This window comes from Abramis brama (assembly GCF_963993115.1).
Source record: "Abramis brama genome assembly, contig: SCAFFOLD_171, whole genome shotgun sequence".
NCBI lineage: Eukaryota > Metazoa > Chordata > Actinopteri > Cypriniformes > Leuciscidae > Abramis > Abramis brama.
In genome coordinates, this window is record NW_028155907.1 from 1 (window position 1) to 17,072 (window position 17,072).

The 17,072-nt window shown below is 36.7% G+C and overlaps 2 protein-coding genes across 2 annotated transcripts; both read right to left on the reverse strand.

Moving 5' to 3' along the window:
• Nucleotides 1–4: 4 nt before the first annotated feature.
• On the reverse strand, nt 5–3,215 carry LOC311077297 (host cell factor 1-like; the record flags this gene model as incomplete). Its single annotated transcript, XM_084139117.1, has 4 exons — nt 2,440–3,215; nt 568–716; nt 269–429; nt 5–188 (listed from the first exon to the last, which is right to left on the reverse strand). Coding segments are annotated over exons 1-4 (669 nt in total), but the record flags the coding sequence as incomplete, so codon positions are not given.
• Nucleotides 3,216–5,657: 2,442 nt separating this feature from the next.
• On the reverse strand, nt 5,658–16,477 carry irak1 (interleukin-1 receptor-associated kinase 1; the record flags this gene model as incomplete). Its single annotated transcript, XM_084139118.1, has 13 exons — nt 5,658–6,847; nt 8,259–8,378; nt 8,517–8,961; nt 9,499–9,723; nt 9,818–9,886; nt 11,028–11,235; nt 12,168–12,280; nt 13,480–13,594; nt 14,620–14,684; nt 14,794–14,979; nt 15,167–15,249; nt 15,338–15,451; nt 16,310–16,477. Coding segments are annotated over 13 exons (2,009 nt in total), but the record flags the coding sequence as incomplete, so codon positions are not given.
• Nucleotides 16,478–17,072: the final 595 nt, after the last annotated feature.

Consider the following 17,072-nt stretch of genomic DNA (forward strand, 5'->3'; position numbering starts at 1 on the left):
CTCCAAGACGGCAACCACTCATGCCGCCGTAGATGATGAGACGAGACTTTTTGGACGTTTTCTCTGTGTAGACAACAGCAGTGTGGCTCTCGCGAGGAGGGGGAAGCACACCGTACGTAATAGGGATGTCCCAGCCTGCTATGTTTGACCCCGGGCGTAGTTCGAGTGTGTAGAGGTCATTCAAATATCTGGTGTAAAAATGGAGAAATAAATCAATTGTGGATCTGCTGCTCAAACATTCATGAATTAGTTTGGCTCCAACTTTTACCTGGGAATATTGTTTTTGGGATCTTCACTGTCATTCGCCAGTCCACCAAACAAGTAGCATTTGTTTCCAACTAGAGAAAAGCTGTGTCCCAGGCGAGGACATGGTGGTGGGCCATTTTTGGGGGCTTTGGGCTTTAAACGTTTCCACTCCCATCTACTGGCCTGTTTGAAGTATTTGACAGAAATTAGAGAAATATTACAAACGTTAGGGCTGATGCTATGAGAAAGAGGTAATGAAAACAACAGCATCCTCTTTTAAGCTCTACCTTTGAGATTTAAAGATGGTGCTGATAGGCTTACCTGTAGTTCATAAAGATCGTTGCTGTATTTTCCGTACTCAACCATGCCCCCAAACACAAGGAGTCTGGTGCCGTCACACACAAATCCATATGCCGCGCAGCCGGGAGGAATGTCACCCCTGACAGCAGGAATAAACCACTGATTGGTGGCTGTTGAGAAACACATAGTTGCGTCATTGTGGCTTAGATGAATAAAGTTCTTTCAGTGGCGTCTTGCAATGCATCACATTCTTTCAGTCTGTTCTGCACATGGTAATTAGTTTCCTTCTCTCTGGGCCTCGTAGTGTTTTTGCGCTGCGCGTCTGTGTTGCACGTCAACACGCATCACACACATGACCAGCGTCGGCCAATTGTGAGCCTATGTGGTGACGTGTAACACAGACGCGCAGCGCAAAAACACTACGTGAACCAACTAGAGGCCCAGAGAGAAGGAAATGAATAGTGGAATAAAATCGTTATTTTTGTTTGTTTTTGCGCACAAAAAGTATTTTCGTCGCTTGATATACTTAAGATTGAGCCACTGTAGTCACTTGGACTATATTAACGATCTCTTTAATAACTTTTCTGGGCCAGCAAGTTTCGGTCACCTAGCAGCCTATGGAGAAGTGATCCAGCACTCAGATTTCATCAAAAATATCTTAATTTGTGTTCCGAAGATGAACAAAGGTCTTACGCGGTTGGAACAACATGAGGGCGAGTAATTACTGACAGAATTTTCATTTTTGGGTGAACTAACCCTTTAACTGAAAAATGAAAACGTAAAAAATTAAATAATATTTCAGCTCAACATTTCTCATTTTAATTTAACTTTGTGTAAAACTTAACAAAAACAACTAAAATTTAACAAAAATAAAAAACGAATGCAAAATATTAAATCTGTAACAGCATCTAGTATAGACACTATAATAATATCTCACTGAATGATACTGGTTCTTCATAATTACAAACTTCCAAAATAAAATAAAAATGACCCATGAGCAACATGCAAATGTAGGGCATCTTTAAATCATGATCTTAATAATAATATATAGTATTTATATATATTTTCAATGTAAAACTATGCTTTTTGGAGTGAATCTACTTCTTAATGATTCATAACCTTCCCCAGACCTTATCAAAATTTTCCAACATTATTTAAAAATCAATAAAATTATCCACATCAGAAATTCCGTGAATCACAAACTCTTCCATTCATCCTAGAAGTATTCACTATTCACATGGAATTACGGGAAATACTATGGGCGGGGCATGTGTGTTGTGATGACGTAGGTGGCGTTCTTTTAACCCGCCATTTCTCTTTGCATTTTTCTTGGCGTGCCAGTTCCAGTGCTTGGCTAGTGCTGTAGCGTTAGCTGGCTAGCTGACACATAAACATCTTAAAAACAAAACAACTCCATAGTGCACACAAGTGCAACGCCATATTCTGCAGATGATGCACCCAAATTAAGTGCGCTAATGTTAGTGCAAACACTAACGTTACTTGATGGTGTGAGTTTTGAATTGCACAAGCAAGTGTACTATTATTGTGTGCACATTCTTTACGGCTAGTTAGCTTATCACTTATGCAGATTTGGTCTAGCCGCTAACTGCGCTAATGCACCTGGCTAACATTGTATATGTAAACAATTAGTACAGAAATTATTGCTAAACAAAAATAGAAGCAGCTGTGTAAACCTGCATAAATGCAACAATATGTTAGTTTTCAAACAGCGGTTGTAAAAACCAAAACAACACATCTGACCACCAAGACATAGCAGAACGGACAGAACGGATTTGGCTAATAACATAAGTGAGCTAACGTTAAATGCTACTGAAATAAAACGCAAGTACGTGCACAAATAACCGCTTTATTATAAAAGAATAGCATCATTACCTGTATTATAGACGTGCAGCTCATCCACAATGCCTTCATTCCCTCCGCCGAACACCACCATCAGCTCTTTAATGGCCACAGCTCGGTGTCCGTGTCTCGGGCGAGGAACCGGGCCAGACCAGCCCAAAACCCTCTTCCAGCGCGGCTGCAGAACCGAGGTGCCTGAAGAAGCCATGTCCAATTCTCTAGCGAAACACAAATCCCACGCACAGCGCTGATTTTAGTTCGGATTTCAACAGCATTCGTGTGTCAAAATCTCTGTGCTAACCGGATTAGCCCGCTAGTACAAGGTAGCCTCGCGCGAGCTAACTAGGTCACCAAATTGTGCTCGAATTCCACAAGGTTATTTCTGGCCAAATGCCGCCCCAAATGTACTAAAAATCCCGTTATAACAAATATTAGTGTTTGTGCGCTTCGGAAACCAAAAGTATAGCGTGTGATTAATGTTGGCCGGTTAGCATGTTAGCCGCTCAAATCTGCGCGAACCGCCATTTTAGCGGCAAAAGACGCTTTTCATCACGAGAAGAAAATAAATAGACGGACGCCGGCGGCTGAAGAAACGCGAATTCCGGGAGAAATAAAGGAAAATAACTACAAATACACAACATCAAATGCAGGTGGGCTCCTGTGTATTTTTTTCTTGAATCTCCATATAGTAAACGAAAAAGCATGTTTGGGTTAAATGTCTCTAAGAAAAAAAGAAAAGCTCGATGAGGATGTGTATGCCGCCATCTTGCAGAGGCTAGCTAAACGCTACCAGCACGAGCGCCTAGTTAGCTGCTAACGGGGCTAAGCTAACACGTACAAGCTAGTGAACAAAAATGGGCGGTGGAAAAAATCTAACGCATACAAGCTGGTGAATAGAAATGGGCGGTGGGAAAAATAAAATAAATAAATAGTAAAAAAGAGAAAAAGTGACGGTAAAAAACACACACGTACAAGCTAGTGTATAGAAATGGTTGATATAAACAAATAAAGAAATAGGTCTATTTAAAAAAATACAAGCTTGTGAATATAAATGGGCGGTGCGGAAAAATAAATAAATAAATAAATAAAAATAAAATAAGTGACGGTAAAAAATAATAAACACATATACAAGCTAATGTATATAATTGAGCTATGGAAACCAATAATAATATAAAATAATAGGTGGCGACTAAAAAAAAAGAGTGATTAGAAAAGAGTGGTGAAAATAATCATAATAAATCATTTTAAAAAATGGGAGGCGAAAAAAAAATCCCCCAAAAAATTATCTAAAAAATAAATTAAACGGACGACGATCCCCCAAAAAGTATCAAAATATTGAAGGTAATATCGGAAATCATACCATAAAACTAAGGCGCATTAAAAAAAAAAAAAAGCGCGCATGAAATTTAAACTTGTTAAAGGACATTAAAAAAAAACATACGTTTAAAGTGCGCATTAAAATAAATGCTGATAGAGGTTAATATCGTAGGTTTATGTGATATGTGCATTTTTCATGCCTCTCTTGTCTGGGTGCCGCCATCTTGATAAACAATCCAAACAATCCACCCCTCTGGAAAAAAGCTTAGTGCTTTTTTTAATCATCCAAATGCATTTATAAATTTATAAAGAAATACACCATATTACTTTTAAAATATACATTTTCTTGCTACAAAACAGCGCTGAGAAGACTAAAAAGAAGAACGTACATCGGCTGCTGCTGTTGTTAGCTATTAGCCGCATTAGCACTCTATCTGAAATGTTCAATGAGATCCAGGGCAGCCAGTTAGCTTCAATGCTAAATAGCTCATTACAACATTGCAAATTCTACATACTCATTTGGCACAACAGAGAAAATGTTACATGTTTCATGTTTATTTACTGTTAGAATTGCAAATGGCATTTTATTCGAGATGCACAGTTCAATAACCTGTGTTATTGTTTCGTCTCTGGCTACTCGCTTAGCTTCCCTCAAGAAAAATGGCGTATGGACCGTTAGCCGTCACAGAAAGCTGCAAAATATTCGGATTCTGTCATTGCCTGACACAAAATACTTACTCGTTCCGATTCGTTAACTTAATTTTAAAATCACGAGAGAGGACTCAGAGAACGAATTCAACCCTGGGTGCGCCTTTCACTGTAGATATTGCTAACTCTACATCTTTTCATGCCGCCCAGGAAGCCGCCATCTTCTTGACAACTGACAAGCGCTCAATAGTTCAGCCTCTAGAGCGCGCGCATCCCTACTGTATGCACTCAGATATTTTTGGGAAGATATGACTTGCACTCTCCATAAAAGGTGGTTTTTGCAACGATGCAATAGAAGAACCACAAGAAACTTTGAACAGTTATTAAAATAACATTTTTTTTACTTGGTGTTAAGGACATTTTAATCTGTTTTTCAACTATAATTATTATTATTTTTTGGTGAAATGGAATGGATCTTCGTTGAACCACAGATGCCAGTAAAGAACCTTTATTTTTGAGAGTGTATTAGTTGAAATCTGTCTACTTTTTCTAGAAATCAACCATATTGTGTTTGGAATGTTTGAAAAGGCAAAACATTTTCATTAATGTTGATTTTGGGTAAATTCTTTATCCATAAATTTAATCAGTGTATGAAGACAAAACTGTATTTCAGCATCATCTTTGTAACTATGTTCTGTCATATGCTATGAATAGTAAACCGGCCTGCAAATTTGCTGGGATGATGTGAGACTAATTTTTTGGAAGATGAATGAAAAGATCCCTCTTTGTTCAGTTGTACATTGTTTTCCCAAATTGTATTGGTGTGCCTTGCTTATTTATTTGGCACTTATGAATGGCATTATATTTTTTGTTCAATAAAAAAATTCTACCATCACATTCCATTCACTCATCAACTATATGCACAATTTGACAAAATCACTGCTTGATTGCACACGTGCAAAAAATGTTATACCCACAAGTGATATTTACCTTGAATTGTCAACTTTTTTCACAAGTTTTAATGTATTTACTTAGCAAAGTCAATAAAATACAAAGAGTTATTAGAATGTAGAATATAAATGAATCTATCTAAATACATGTACATAATCTGTATATCTCTAATAGAGTAAATTACATCTATATATTTAAAAAAAAATATTAATAATTTTCACAAATATTGAAATGTTTCATTTCACTTGTAGTTTTAGACATGTAAATATTTTAGGTTTCAGATTGAAAGTTTGGGTCTGGGAAAAGGGAACAAAAATAAATGAAGTGAAAAAATGTGCAAGTTTTGTGATTTTTAATGTGATCTTCATATAATAATAATATAAAAAGGTGGAAATTTAATAAAAAAACAACCCTTGGGACATATAAACATCTTTTATAGAATATATACATAGAAATAAGGTAAAATATATATATATATATATTTGTATTACGTAACAAACTACGGTAAAAACAGTAATTTTTCCAGTAAATCTAACATAATGATTTCTCTAATATTCATGATCTCTGCATGAAAAAATTATCTAATAATAATATAATTCATGTAAATAGCATAAAACTCTACCAACACACATAAGGTTATATTCCATTCACAAAATTCCAGTGTTTTGATAAATTATCTAAACTTTCAAAACAGATTTCAATACAAAACATTTTTTCAAGTATAAACATTTTACAAGTCAGTGTTTACAATAAACAATAACATAAGCAAAAATTAAGAGTGAATCAAAAGAAGCTTTTTGGCCGTTTGAAAAGTGGATCTTTAAAAAGCAATGGGCTAAATGTAGAAATATTGAATATGGCCTCTGATGGAAACGCATGCTGTGTTTCAAATAAAGCTGTTATATTATTGCTGTTGATTTGCTGACAGTTAAAATAATGCATAATGAAAACTGCACAGGCTAAATGTTTAATTCAATTTATACAACAATCACTAGTTAGTACCATAGAAATAGATGAGTCATTAATGTTAAATAGTACTCATACATGTAAGTGTTTTAGCCATAAACCATACACTTTATGCTATAAAAAGCCATTTGCCACTGAGAACTAAGCCAACAACAACAGACAAGACATTAGATCGCCAAAATAACAGGCGTATAACAATAAATGATGCACTTTTATATCTTTCCATTTAACTTGTCCTTCAAGATTCACAGGTTCACTACTTCAGAGCTTTCATTATCCGTACCACTTTTCACTTGCCATCACCATAAATAAAAAATACCTTTGGCCGAGGTATTTATGGAGGTAATTTCTCTACCATAACCGTAAAAAAAAAGTACCATAAAGAATATAATACCATAATTCATGAATATTTTGTATAATATTTTAACAATTGTTGGGCTCTTTCTTCCAAACAGCCAGTGTTAAACTGCAGCCGGCGACTGCATGTTGATTCCAGATGTCTCACTTGCAAACTCATCACTCTCTTCTGGCTCCCTTGTTTGAGCACTCATCCCTCGGTCTACAAAATAATGAAAATATATATGTATATTATTTAAATTCAATTAACAGGTAACTTCTAGAAGCACAAAAATTGTCTCAACACATTTTGGAAAGATCCTTTTCCATCTTTTTAACTCAATAATGCCAATGAAAATTATAATGAAATGGTTTATAGTGATGAAATATTTGTGGCTTTGATAAATGCATGTAGCTCCACACAAACATATATACATGTAGCTCCACACAAACATATAAACACCAAAAAAATGAAACGTCCTCTCACTTTCACCCCCCCCTCCCTTTAAAGTACTTAAAAGTACTACAGTGCATCTCATCCTCATAAACATGCAAGTTCTCTAACGTCTAACATGTGGCTTGGCACTAGGAGGACGATCCTTCCTTTCTCCCATTAGCACTGTCTTAGGCGTCTTACATTACAGACATTGCACACATTGTTCACATCTGCAGTCCTCATGCCTCCTGCAGCAGGACTATGGCATGTTCACGCAGGTGATCAGGGACCCTTGCCATCTTTCTCCTGGTGTTTTTCCAGATTCAGTAGAAAGGTTTCTTTAGTGTCCCAAGTAAGAACTTTGACCTTAACTGCCTAACGTCTGTAAACTCTTACCCCTGGTTTCACAGACAGGGCTTAAGACTAGTCCTAGACTAAAATGTAAGTCTGAGCTGTTTCCACTGAAATAAACTTGCACTGACTGATCTTAAAAATATATCAGTGCCTTTTTAGTTTTAAGATGCACATCGGTAATGTTTTTTTCTAAGCATGTTTATAAAAATTACTTAAATGTCCTAATTGATCTATGGTCTAATCCTGGCTTAGCCTAAGCCCTGTCTGTGAAACCGGGCCTTAGTGTCTTAAGGACTTTTCCGCAGGTGCAGGTGCAATTGTTTATGGTTCATTGTAAAACATTGTTTAAACCGTTTCCAATAATGGTCAGTAAAGTTTATTTGGATTTTACAAAATTATATTTGAAATACAGTATCCTGAAAAAGGGACGTTTCTTTTTTGCTGAGTTTATATATACAGTATATACTTGTTCAATTGTATTTGTTGGACGAGTATCAGTTTGTTGAAAGCATTCAAATAATACATACAAAATGTGTCTATTGCTTACTGGGCTTGGTTAGATAATGGGGGTCTTGTATTCGGCCTTATATTTGTCACTACAGTAGCGCTTTAAGTTATAAATGGCAATTTGTGACCTGATGCATTCAAAGTACCGATCAAACAGATGCGTTCATGATAACCAGCATCCATGACTATACTACAAGGGTCATTAATCAGCTCAGCTTGAATGAAATTCCATCTTAAAGCAGCTTCTCGTGTTGCCTGAAGAACCCAGAACTGTCCCCACCAAATATTTGTTTGTATACAGTTGTGGAATCCATTTACAATTGATTTGGACACTTACATAACGAGTCTCCTGATGATAGCAGATCTGAAGTTAAAATCCTCCCCTCTTCATAAAGCTCTATTTTATCAACCAGTCGTCGCCTCATAGGGTTGATAAAGACTTTCTGGTCAGAAAAATCTGTAAAGATTCAGACAGAGAATGAAACGGGGACAAGCAGAAATATATAATACATACATAAATAACATACATTCAAAAAAATGCTTATTTAAATATTTATGATGTTCCTAATCTATCGGTTTAAATAACAAATATTACCTTCATTCGGACTGGACTGTGATGGGCTTTCCTCTAAAGAACTGCTTATTTTAGTGCTCTGAACACCACAGGCCCCACATGACGGCGACTGAGGTCTGCTACAGTGACTTGTCAAGTACTGAGAGAAGCCTTGACTCTCATCTGATTCACATGGCATGCCAGAGGAATGTGAAGCCCATGATTCAGCATTCAACTCTAACTCAGAGCAGCCAGACTGAGTCATTTCAGAGGCCAAGGTGGGAAAGATAGGCTTGTGAAGGCAGGGGTATGTGTTCTCTTGAGGGTGGAGTTTGGAGAACTGATGGGCGAGAGAGTCCAGGGAGCTGTTGTCGGAGCGCAGTGGCTCAGGGGTGGATGGGTGAAATGATACAGGAGATATTCTGACCATGGTCGATCTGCCAGAGGTCTTCAACCCTGAATGCACATCGTGAAGTGCTTTGAACACCTATAAAACACCAATAGAGCCAGAATAAATCTAAAATTCTAACTAAAACATATTATTATGAAGGGGTATTATTGTTTCTAAAAATGTCCAATTGTCAAAAAGCCAGAAAGTCATAATTTATTGAAAAAATATTTCGTGACTACTTCCCATTCAAAAAGTTCAGAAGTTTGGAGTAATTAAAGGAGAAGTTCACTTTTAAAAACTTTTAGGAAAAAAATATACTATGGAAGTCAATGGGACCCAAAAACTGTCTGGTTACTGACATTCTTCTAAATATCTTCCTTTCTGTTCAGCAGAAGAAAGAAATTCATACAGGTTTGAAACAACATGAGGGTGATTATATGATGACAGAATTTTCATTTTAAAAGTGAACTTCTCCTTTAAGATCTAATTCATGTTTTTAAAAGAAGTTTCTTCTGCTCACCAAGGCTGTATTTATTTGATCAGAAATACAGTAAAAACAGTAATGTTGTGAAATATTTTATTCTATTTAAAATAACTTATTACAAACAAATAGCATTGAATAGATTCTCCTACTTCTTTCATGGGAGGCCTCTTCTTCCTCCGTCGTTCCAAACATTGACATGCCATTTGAGAAATTTCCATTGATCCATGAGGGTTAGGTGAGTCTTTAGTTATTAATCGAGGATCCAGATGTTTCCTGCAGATGTTCTCCGCTGCGTGAGCATAGGACAGCTCCCGCGAGTGCTTCCCTTTGCTGAAATTTCTCCCATCATCTTCCTCCTCTTTAACCAGATCTTTCTGTAAAAAAACAAAAAACAGATTTAATCACCCACCATTAACACCAACTCTACACTAACAAATGTTACTATAATATGACTTCAGCTCTTCTCACCAAGTAAACAGCTTTGGATTGGCCATCGACCTCAAGAGCCTGCCGTCCAGTTAGTATCTCTAGCATGACCTGCGTACGAGAGAAACCGGAGTGTTACTTTATGAAAGATGGAAAGCCGAAAGACATTTGCAGCATCTGTTTACGAACATTAAAGATGATCAAATTAAGGGTGGGTCCTTCTTTAAAAAAATAAATAAAAAAAACTCACATAAGTGAATCAAAAAGTATTTTTTTTACATTGGCCTTGGAAACATTGGAAAGTGAGCTGAAATCTCATTAGGTGTGATGGAGTCTCAGTCCATTTTCAATTTAAAATGGGTTCTTTTTTTGTGGATCTCAGCCCAATGTTATTGCAATAAAATATTGTTGATGTGGATGATGGTGAACTTTTGGAGTACAATCAGGTGGTCAAAGTTGTAATAACTTTTTTACATTTAAAGGGGTAGTTCACCTCAAAATGAAAATTCTGTCATCATTCCAAACCTGTAAGACTTTCGTTCATCTTCGGAACACAAATGTAGATATTTTTAATGAAATTGAGAGATTTCGGTCCTTCCATTGACAGTTTACGCAACTACCACTTTGGCGCTTCAAAAAGTTCATGAAGAGATCGTAAAACTAATCCATATGAATCAAGCAGTTTAGTCCAAATTTTAGTCCAAATATGGTAAACAGAATTAACTGTATTACATCCACACATATAAACATTCATCAGGTAAACAGAAGCTCAATCATGTTTGCTTGACGTGTGAGAACCAATGAAGTTCATTCTCGTGTTACGAAGCACGTTTGCGCTTCAGCAAGAACCAATGAGGTTTGTTCTCAAGCATCAAGCAGGTTTGTTTAAGTTCGCTGATCAACGTTTATATGTGAATAAAAGCCTAAATTAAATCTGCTCATCATATAAAGCCATTGAGGCTCTTCAGAAAATTTGGACTAAACCGCTCAATTCATATGGATTAGTTTTACGATCTCTTTATGAACTTTTTGAAACCTCAAAGTGGTAGTTGAATAGACTGTCTATGGAGGGACAGAAAGATCTCAGATTTCATAAAAAATATCTTTATTTGTGTTCCGAAGATGAATGAAAGTCTTTCATGTATGGAACGACATGAGGGTGAGTAATTAATGACAGAATTTTCATTTTTGGGTGAACTCCCTACAATGAGACTTTGCTTTCACAATGCACGTCTTAAAAGATGCATCTCACCACTCCAAAGCTGTAGATGTCGATCTCCACTCCTAGCTGTCCATCCTTCAGGTATTCTTCTGGGAGGTATGCGAGAGTTCCCCGTACCGTTGCAGTGTGAGCCACCGTGGACGTTTTGCCTGGGGTTTTGCTGGGGCTCCAACATAAACGCGCCAATCCAAAGTCCCCCAGCTTGGGCTCCAGGTGATCCCCTAAAAGGATGTTAGAGCTGAGGGAAGATGACTGGTTTGTGAAAGAAGCCAGGTGCATCCCTAATGGTTAACATGAAACCAACACAATGTAATTTGCAATGCATTTTATTCATTTGACTTATGTGAACAATATATTCAACAAAAAGAAAAACTGGGGCTGCAGTTGATTTTATCTTAGAGTGAGAATTCATGCTTGAAAATTTCCCTTTTTCTGGTGCTGGTGTTTTAACGAAACCAGTAGCAAACAAGTGAACTGACCCAAAAGCTTGAAGTTATTTTGTTTTTCATGGATTTAAACCCATCCCAATCTAAAAGTACTTTGCGCCCATCACATTTGTAAAACCTGAAGTCACTGCACTCACTAAAGGCACCAGTGGAGAATGAATCTGTGTACATGAAAACTGATCTAAAGCCCTGAGTTGGATGGTCACCTGGGTCAATATGATTCCAACCTTTTATGCAACAACAGTGTGATTCTCAGAAGCTCAAGCTATGATGTTTGGCTTTTTAGAGAGAATTTTCAGTAATGTCTAAGTCATTTCATTTATTTCTATGACGGCAAAGCTGAATTTTCAGCATCATTACTTCAGTCTTCGGTGTCACATGATCCTTCAGAAATCTTTCTAATATGCTAATTTGGTGCTCAAGAAACATTTCGTATTATTATTAAATGTTCAAAACAGTTGAGATGCTTAATATTTTTGTAGAAACCATGACACGTTTGTTTTTTCAGGATTCTTTGATGAATGTAAGGTTCAAAAGAAAAGCTTCTTTTTTTTTTTTACTGAAATCATTTGTAACATTAGAAAATGTCTTTACTGTCATTTTTGAACAATTTAATGCATCCTTGCTTAATAAAAGTATTACATTTCTTTCAGAATAAAAAAAAATACTGACCACAAACTTTTGAATGGTAGAGTTCATGTGGTTTACATGTTCTTGCACTCACCTCTTGATATCTCCATGAATAAGTGCAGGTGAGCAAGAATGCAGGTACTGAATAGCTTTCGCAGTGCCCAGTACCACATTTACACGCTGTGACCAAGAGAGGGCGTTGCTGTCCTGAAAGAAACAAGCATCGTGAATAACACAGACCTATGATGTTAGATCACATAGAATTAACTTCTGTCATCATTTACTTACCTTCATGGTATTCCAAACACAAATGACTTGTTTAGTGACAAATGATTTGACAAGTGAGATTTAAGTAACTCCGAGCTTTAGTGCTCAATTCCAATTTATCGCTCAGATTGATTTTTTTTTTTTTTTTGTATAGCTATTCACATTGTGGTTTTAAATGTGGCCAATATCAGATTCCATTGTGAACAGATCATGGTCCCAAACTGACCCACATGTGCAAGAGAACAATAAAAAGATGTCACGCAGCACACTGTCATACAGAAATAAACAAGGAGGACATTAAAGTAAGTGATTCCATGTTTATTTATAGTGTGATCTGCCACGGAAGCCACAAGCAAGCGAATCTGTGCGCAGACGATATAAAAAACAAAGAGGATGCGGGGAAAAAAAAAAAGTTTTATGATACGAGCCCTCATCAAGCGACGAGAATACTTTTTGTGCGCAAAAAGTAAACAAAAATAACGACTTTATTCCACTATTCATTTCCTTCTCTCTGGGTCTCGAGCTATTTCACATAGTGTAACTGCGTAGCGCGTCTGTGTTGTACGTCACACGTAGGCTCACTATTGGCTGACGCTGGTCATGTGTGATGCGTGTGACGTACAACACAGACGCGCTACGCAGTTACACTACGTGAAATAGCTCGAGACATTGCACAACATCTGACCAGTATCAGATTCTAGACTCTAGAAGTGGCCAAATCAGAATAAAAAGATTAGAATCAGAAAAAAATCTGATTTGGGCCACATTTACCTACAGTCTGACCGTAGCCATAGTGACACATGCCATATCTTGTCATTGACGTCAAACTTTGCGCAATAAGTTGTGATGCACAATATTTGAATGTACAGGCCTGCAAATGAGATTTGACCGAGGAGATGATTTTCAGCGAATAATGATTTTATTTCATTCTATCGTATGACTGAACACGAGTCATACAAACTGCTTTTAGTGGTGTTTTTTTTTTTTACTTGTGCTTGACAGCCTTGCCCCACATTCACTTTCACATTATGTCATTCAGATTTGTAAAAGCATGATGGTGAGTAAAATGATAACAGAATTACGCCTTCAAGTGACATACTAAATCATGAAGCCGAGCCCTAGCAAAAGTGGTAACTCACCTCACAGCGTAGTCGGTCCTCTAAAGAGCCATTCGGCATATAAACATATATGAGACAATAAGTTTGTCCTTCTATACAGTAGCCAACAAAGTCCATTATGTTGGGATGCCTGTATCTGCGGAATAAGAAAACATGTTAGATTGTATTACTTAACATTTAATGAGAGCATTATAGTAGCTGAAGGAAGCAAGGCTTGAAAGTGTGGCTGAAAAATGTGTCAGAAAAAAAATGACCTAATTAAGAGACAACAGGATGACAACTAACCACAAAAAAGATTTGGAGGGTAGGCTGAAGATTTTCATTTTTTGGCTCATGAAGAGGTGTTGCGCATAAAGAGCAATCAAATTTCAAGCGGGTAAGTCCCATTCTGCACTTCTGTTGAACAAACATAAATGAATCATAGCCAGACTGAAAAAAGCTAGTTAAAGGCTGGCCCACACTAAAATATGTTTAAAATCTTGTCAGTCTTTTAAAATGTGAGAGACCACCTACATGACTATAAAAAATAAAAAAAAACACCGATTTAATAGTTTCGTTTCCATCGTGTGTGGAGTCCCGCGATGTGACCAAGCACATCACACACTAACAGATTCCATTCACAAACAACAAGTCCAGACTGTGAACACGGGGTTTAATGTGACTTTAGAGTAAACAAACAAGCAAGAAGAAATGGCGATAATAGTGTTTGTACTGCTTTTTACAGAACATTTTACAGAAAAGTCTGAATGAGGTTGTGTTATGCTTCGGTCAGCCAGCTTTCTGATTGGGTATCGTTTCATTCCATGTGCGTGCACGTTTGTCCTCTAGGATTCCCCCACATAGCTGGATTTCTGATCGAAGAATATTCAACATGTTGGATATTTATGATAAGAGATCGCTGCGGCCCTGACGTTCTTCAGAGCAGATTCAATTACTTTTAACACACCTCACCCCACCGGAAAATCTGAAGATAATCTGTAGAACTATCAAGATATTTGGGACTTTACCTAGGATTGTCGGAAGGGGAGAATTGGGCCCAAAATAGTCTCAATCATCTTGTAGTGTGTGGCAGCCTTTAGACAAATCAGGAAAGACAGATTTAAAGCACGAGAGAAGGAAGCATAAGCCAGAGGAGCAGAGGATGTACAGACAGTTTCTTACTGTGAGAGTTTTTCCACTTCCGTCCTGAAACTTTCCTTCACGACATTCCAATCCAAATGAGAGTCCTGCTCCGAACATCCAAATAAAAAAGAGAGAGAAAGGACATGGATGTTTAAGAAACTGAATGACTCAATAACAGAACGAGCAAACTCTCATAGATGTTTATTTTAGTACCTCTTTCAGCTTCTTCACAGCAAACTCAGTGTTTCTCATCACAGCTTGATACACGTGCCCGAAACCTCCTTCACCAATCTGCTTGCATGGGGAAAAGTTGCATGTGCCTCTCTGTATTTCCTCAAACGGCCAGCTCATCGCAGTGGAGTAAAGCGGCGGGGGCTCCACACGGTTCTTGCATGGGCACTGTGAACAAACACAAAAGTGTCAGTGGGTTAAGTAACTGAAAGGAAGAAAAACATGATGACTAAAGGAAGAGTCATGCTGACTAATGCTTAGACGACACTATAAAAACAGAGTGACTGCTCAAACCTATCACGTCTTTTTTTATTAATACTTTTAATGGCTGAATTTTTTTAATCAAATAAAGCACCTCTTCCGCTATATTTGAGGTTCTTGAATCAATGGAGTCCAGATCGGGCGGTGGAGGGCTAGGCTTGGGTAGAGGCCTGATTTCTGGAAAAACAAAACAGCTATATTAAAAATATATATTTTACCACAGATATCATAAGGTGCAAGCATTGTAGAAAGTATAAGATGTTACCGTGGTCAGGTAGAAACTCTTTGACAAAGCTGACTGTACTGGTTTGACATGCAGTGGCTCGTGGTACCGTTGAAGCGGACTGCTGCTCCGAACGAGACTGCGGTTTACGTCTACCTTTGGAAATGCATACAAAAGAACATTAATGGATTTGTTATCCAACTATAATAAATTGCACAAAACTGAAATATATCAGTTGGTAAATTTTTTCTCTAAAATTACACATCTATAATACAGTGTTTTTTAGTATTATTTAAGTATATTATTTATTTATTTTGAATTAGCTTTTATTTTTAAATTTTCAGTTTTCATTTTAATTTTAGATTAAGTTTTAGTCACTTTGTCATGTGCTTGTCATTTTTATTATAGTATTTTTGTTATATTATATTTAGCTTTCATTTCAGTTTTAATATTTCAACTTAAACTTATTTATTTCAGATGGTTACAGTTGTGTGTGTGTTATTTATTTATATAATTAAATGCTGTATATAATTTCAGCTTTATTTAAATTACCAAAAACGATTTGAAATCATTTAAGTTAAAAATAACAACACTGCTCTAATATGATTACTGAAGATAGACAAAAAAATAGGACAACATCTTAAAAACATTTTTTTAGAGAATCTAAAGCAAATATAGTGTATAGATGGCTTCATTTCAATCTCATTTGCAATTAGTCATTATAACAAATCTATCTGCATGCATTCTCTTTCTTTCTCTCTCAGTGTGACCACAGCAGAGACATGTCAGATTTGACAGCATTGTGCTTGTTTGTTCTTCACAACTTAAATGTGAAACGCTGGGAGTTCCTTGACAATAAAGTGCATGAACAAAGAAGATGAAGCGAGTTTCATAACAACCACGAAACCCATCTGATAATCTGTCTGGTTAGGGCATCAGTTGTGGTGGAGACAACAGAAGCAAGCAAATGACAACATACACTGAGAGGAAAAAAGAAAAAAAAATCATGCATACATTCAAGGATGATATCACGGGGCCGAAACCACTGCAAGCCTTCAAGAATCTGCACCAGTTCCCCAACTGTCCCATTACGACAGCCCCATTTGTGCATGAGGATGTCTGTGCGCCTGGGGCTTTGTTCCAAAAGGCGTAGTTCAGTCTGATCAGATATTACCCGTGAAGCTGCAATGGAAGTAAAAGCATTTTTTAAGTTTAGTTTCCACTAAAATACAAAAAAAAAAAAAAAAAACATAAATTAATATGGAATAATTCATGCCAAAACTTGAAAGAATCCTAATTATGTAGTCATAGCTGATCACATTATTAAGTTCTAGCTGACATACTAAAAATGGACAGCATAGCCATAAAAATAAACTTATTTCAACTAATTCCCAATCCCAGATGATTCCACATTGAGGAAAAGACCAAATACAGCTGTGATTTAACCATGTGACTTATCAAATCTCAGCATCTCACCTGAATGAATGGACACAACATAACGCTCCAAACAACATCAGTAAACCATGTAAACCATTTTGTTTTTACAAACAAACTTTTTTAATCATATTAATTCATTTCCCCGTTTATTTACTCCAATATCATTCATCATCAGGCCAGGGCAACAATCCTGACACTTAGCATAACATTCTAGTTACCTCGAATACACTAATTTAAAAAAAACAAATACCACTACAGAGATTTACAAATGTTATTCACAACTAAACGAAATAAACAAACCCTTGCTGTAAAGAAATAAACGTTTCACAAACTGAACAGA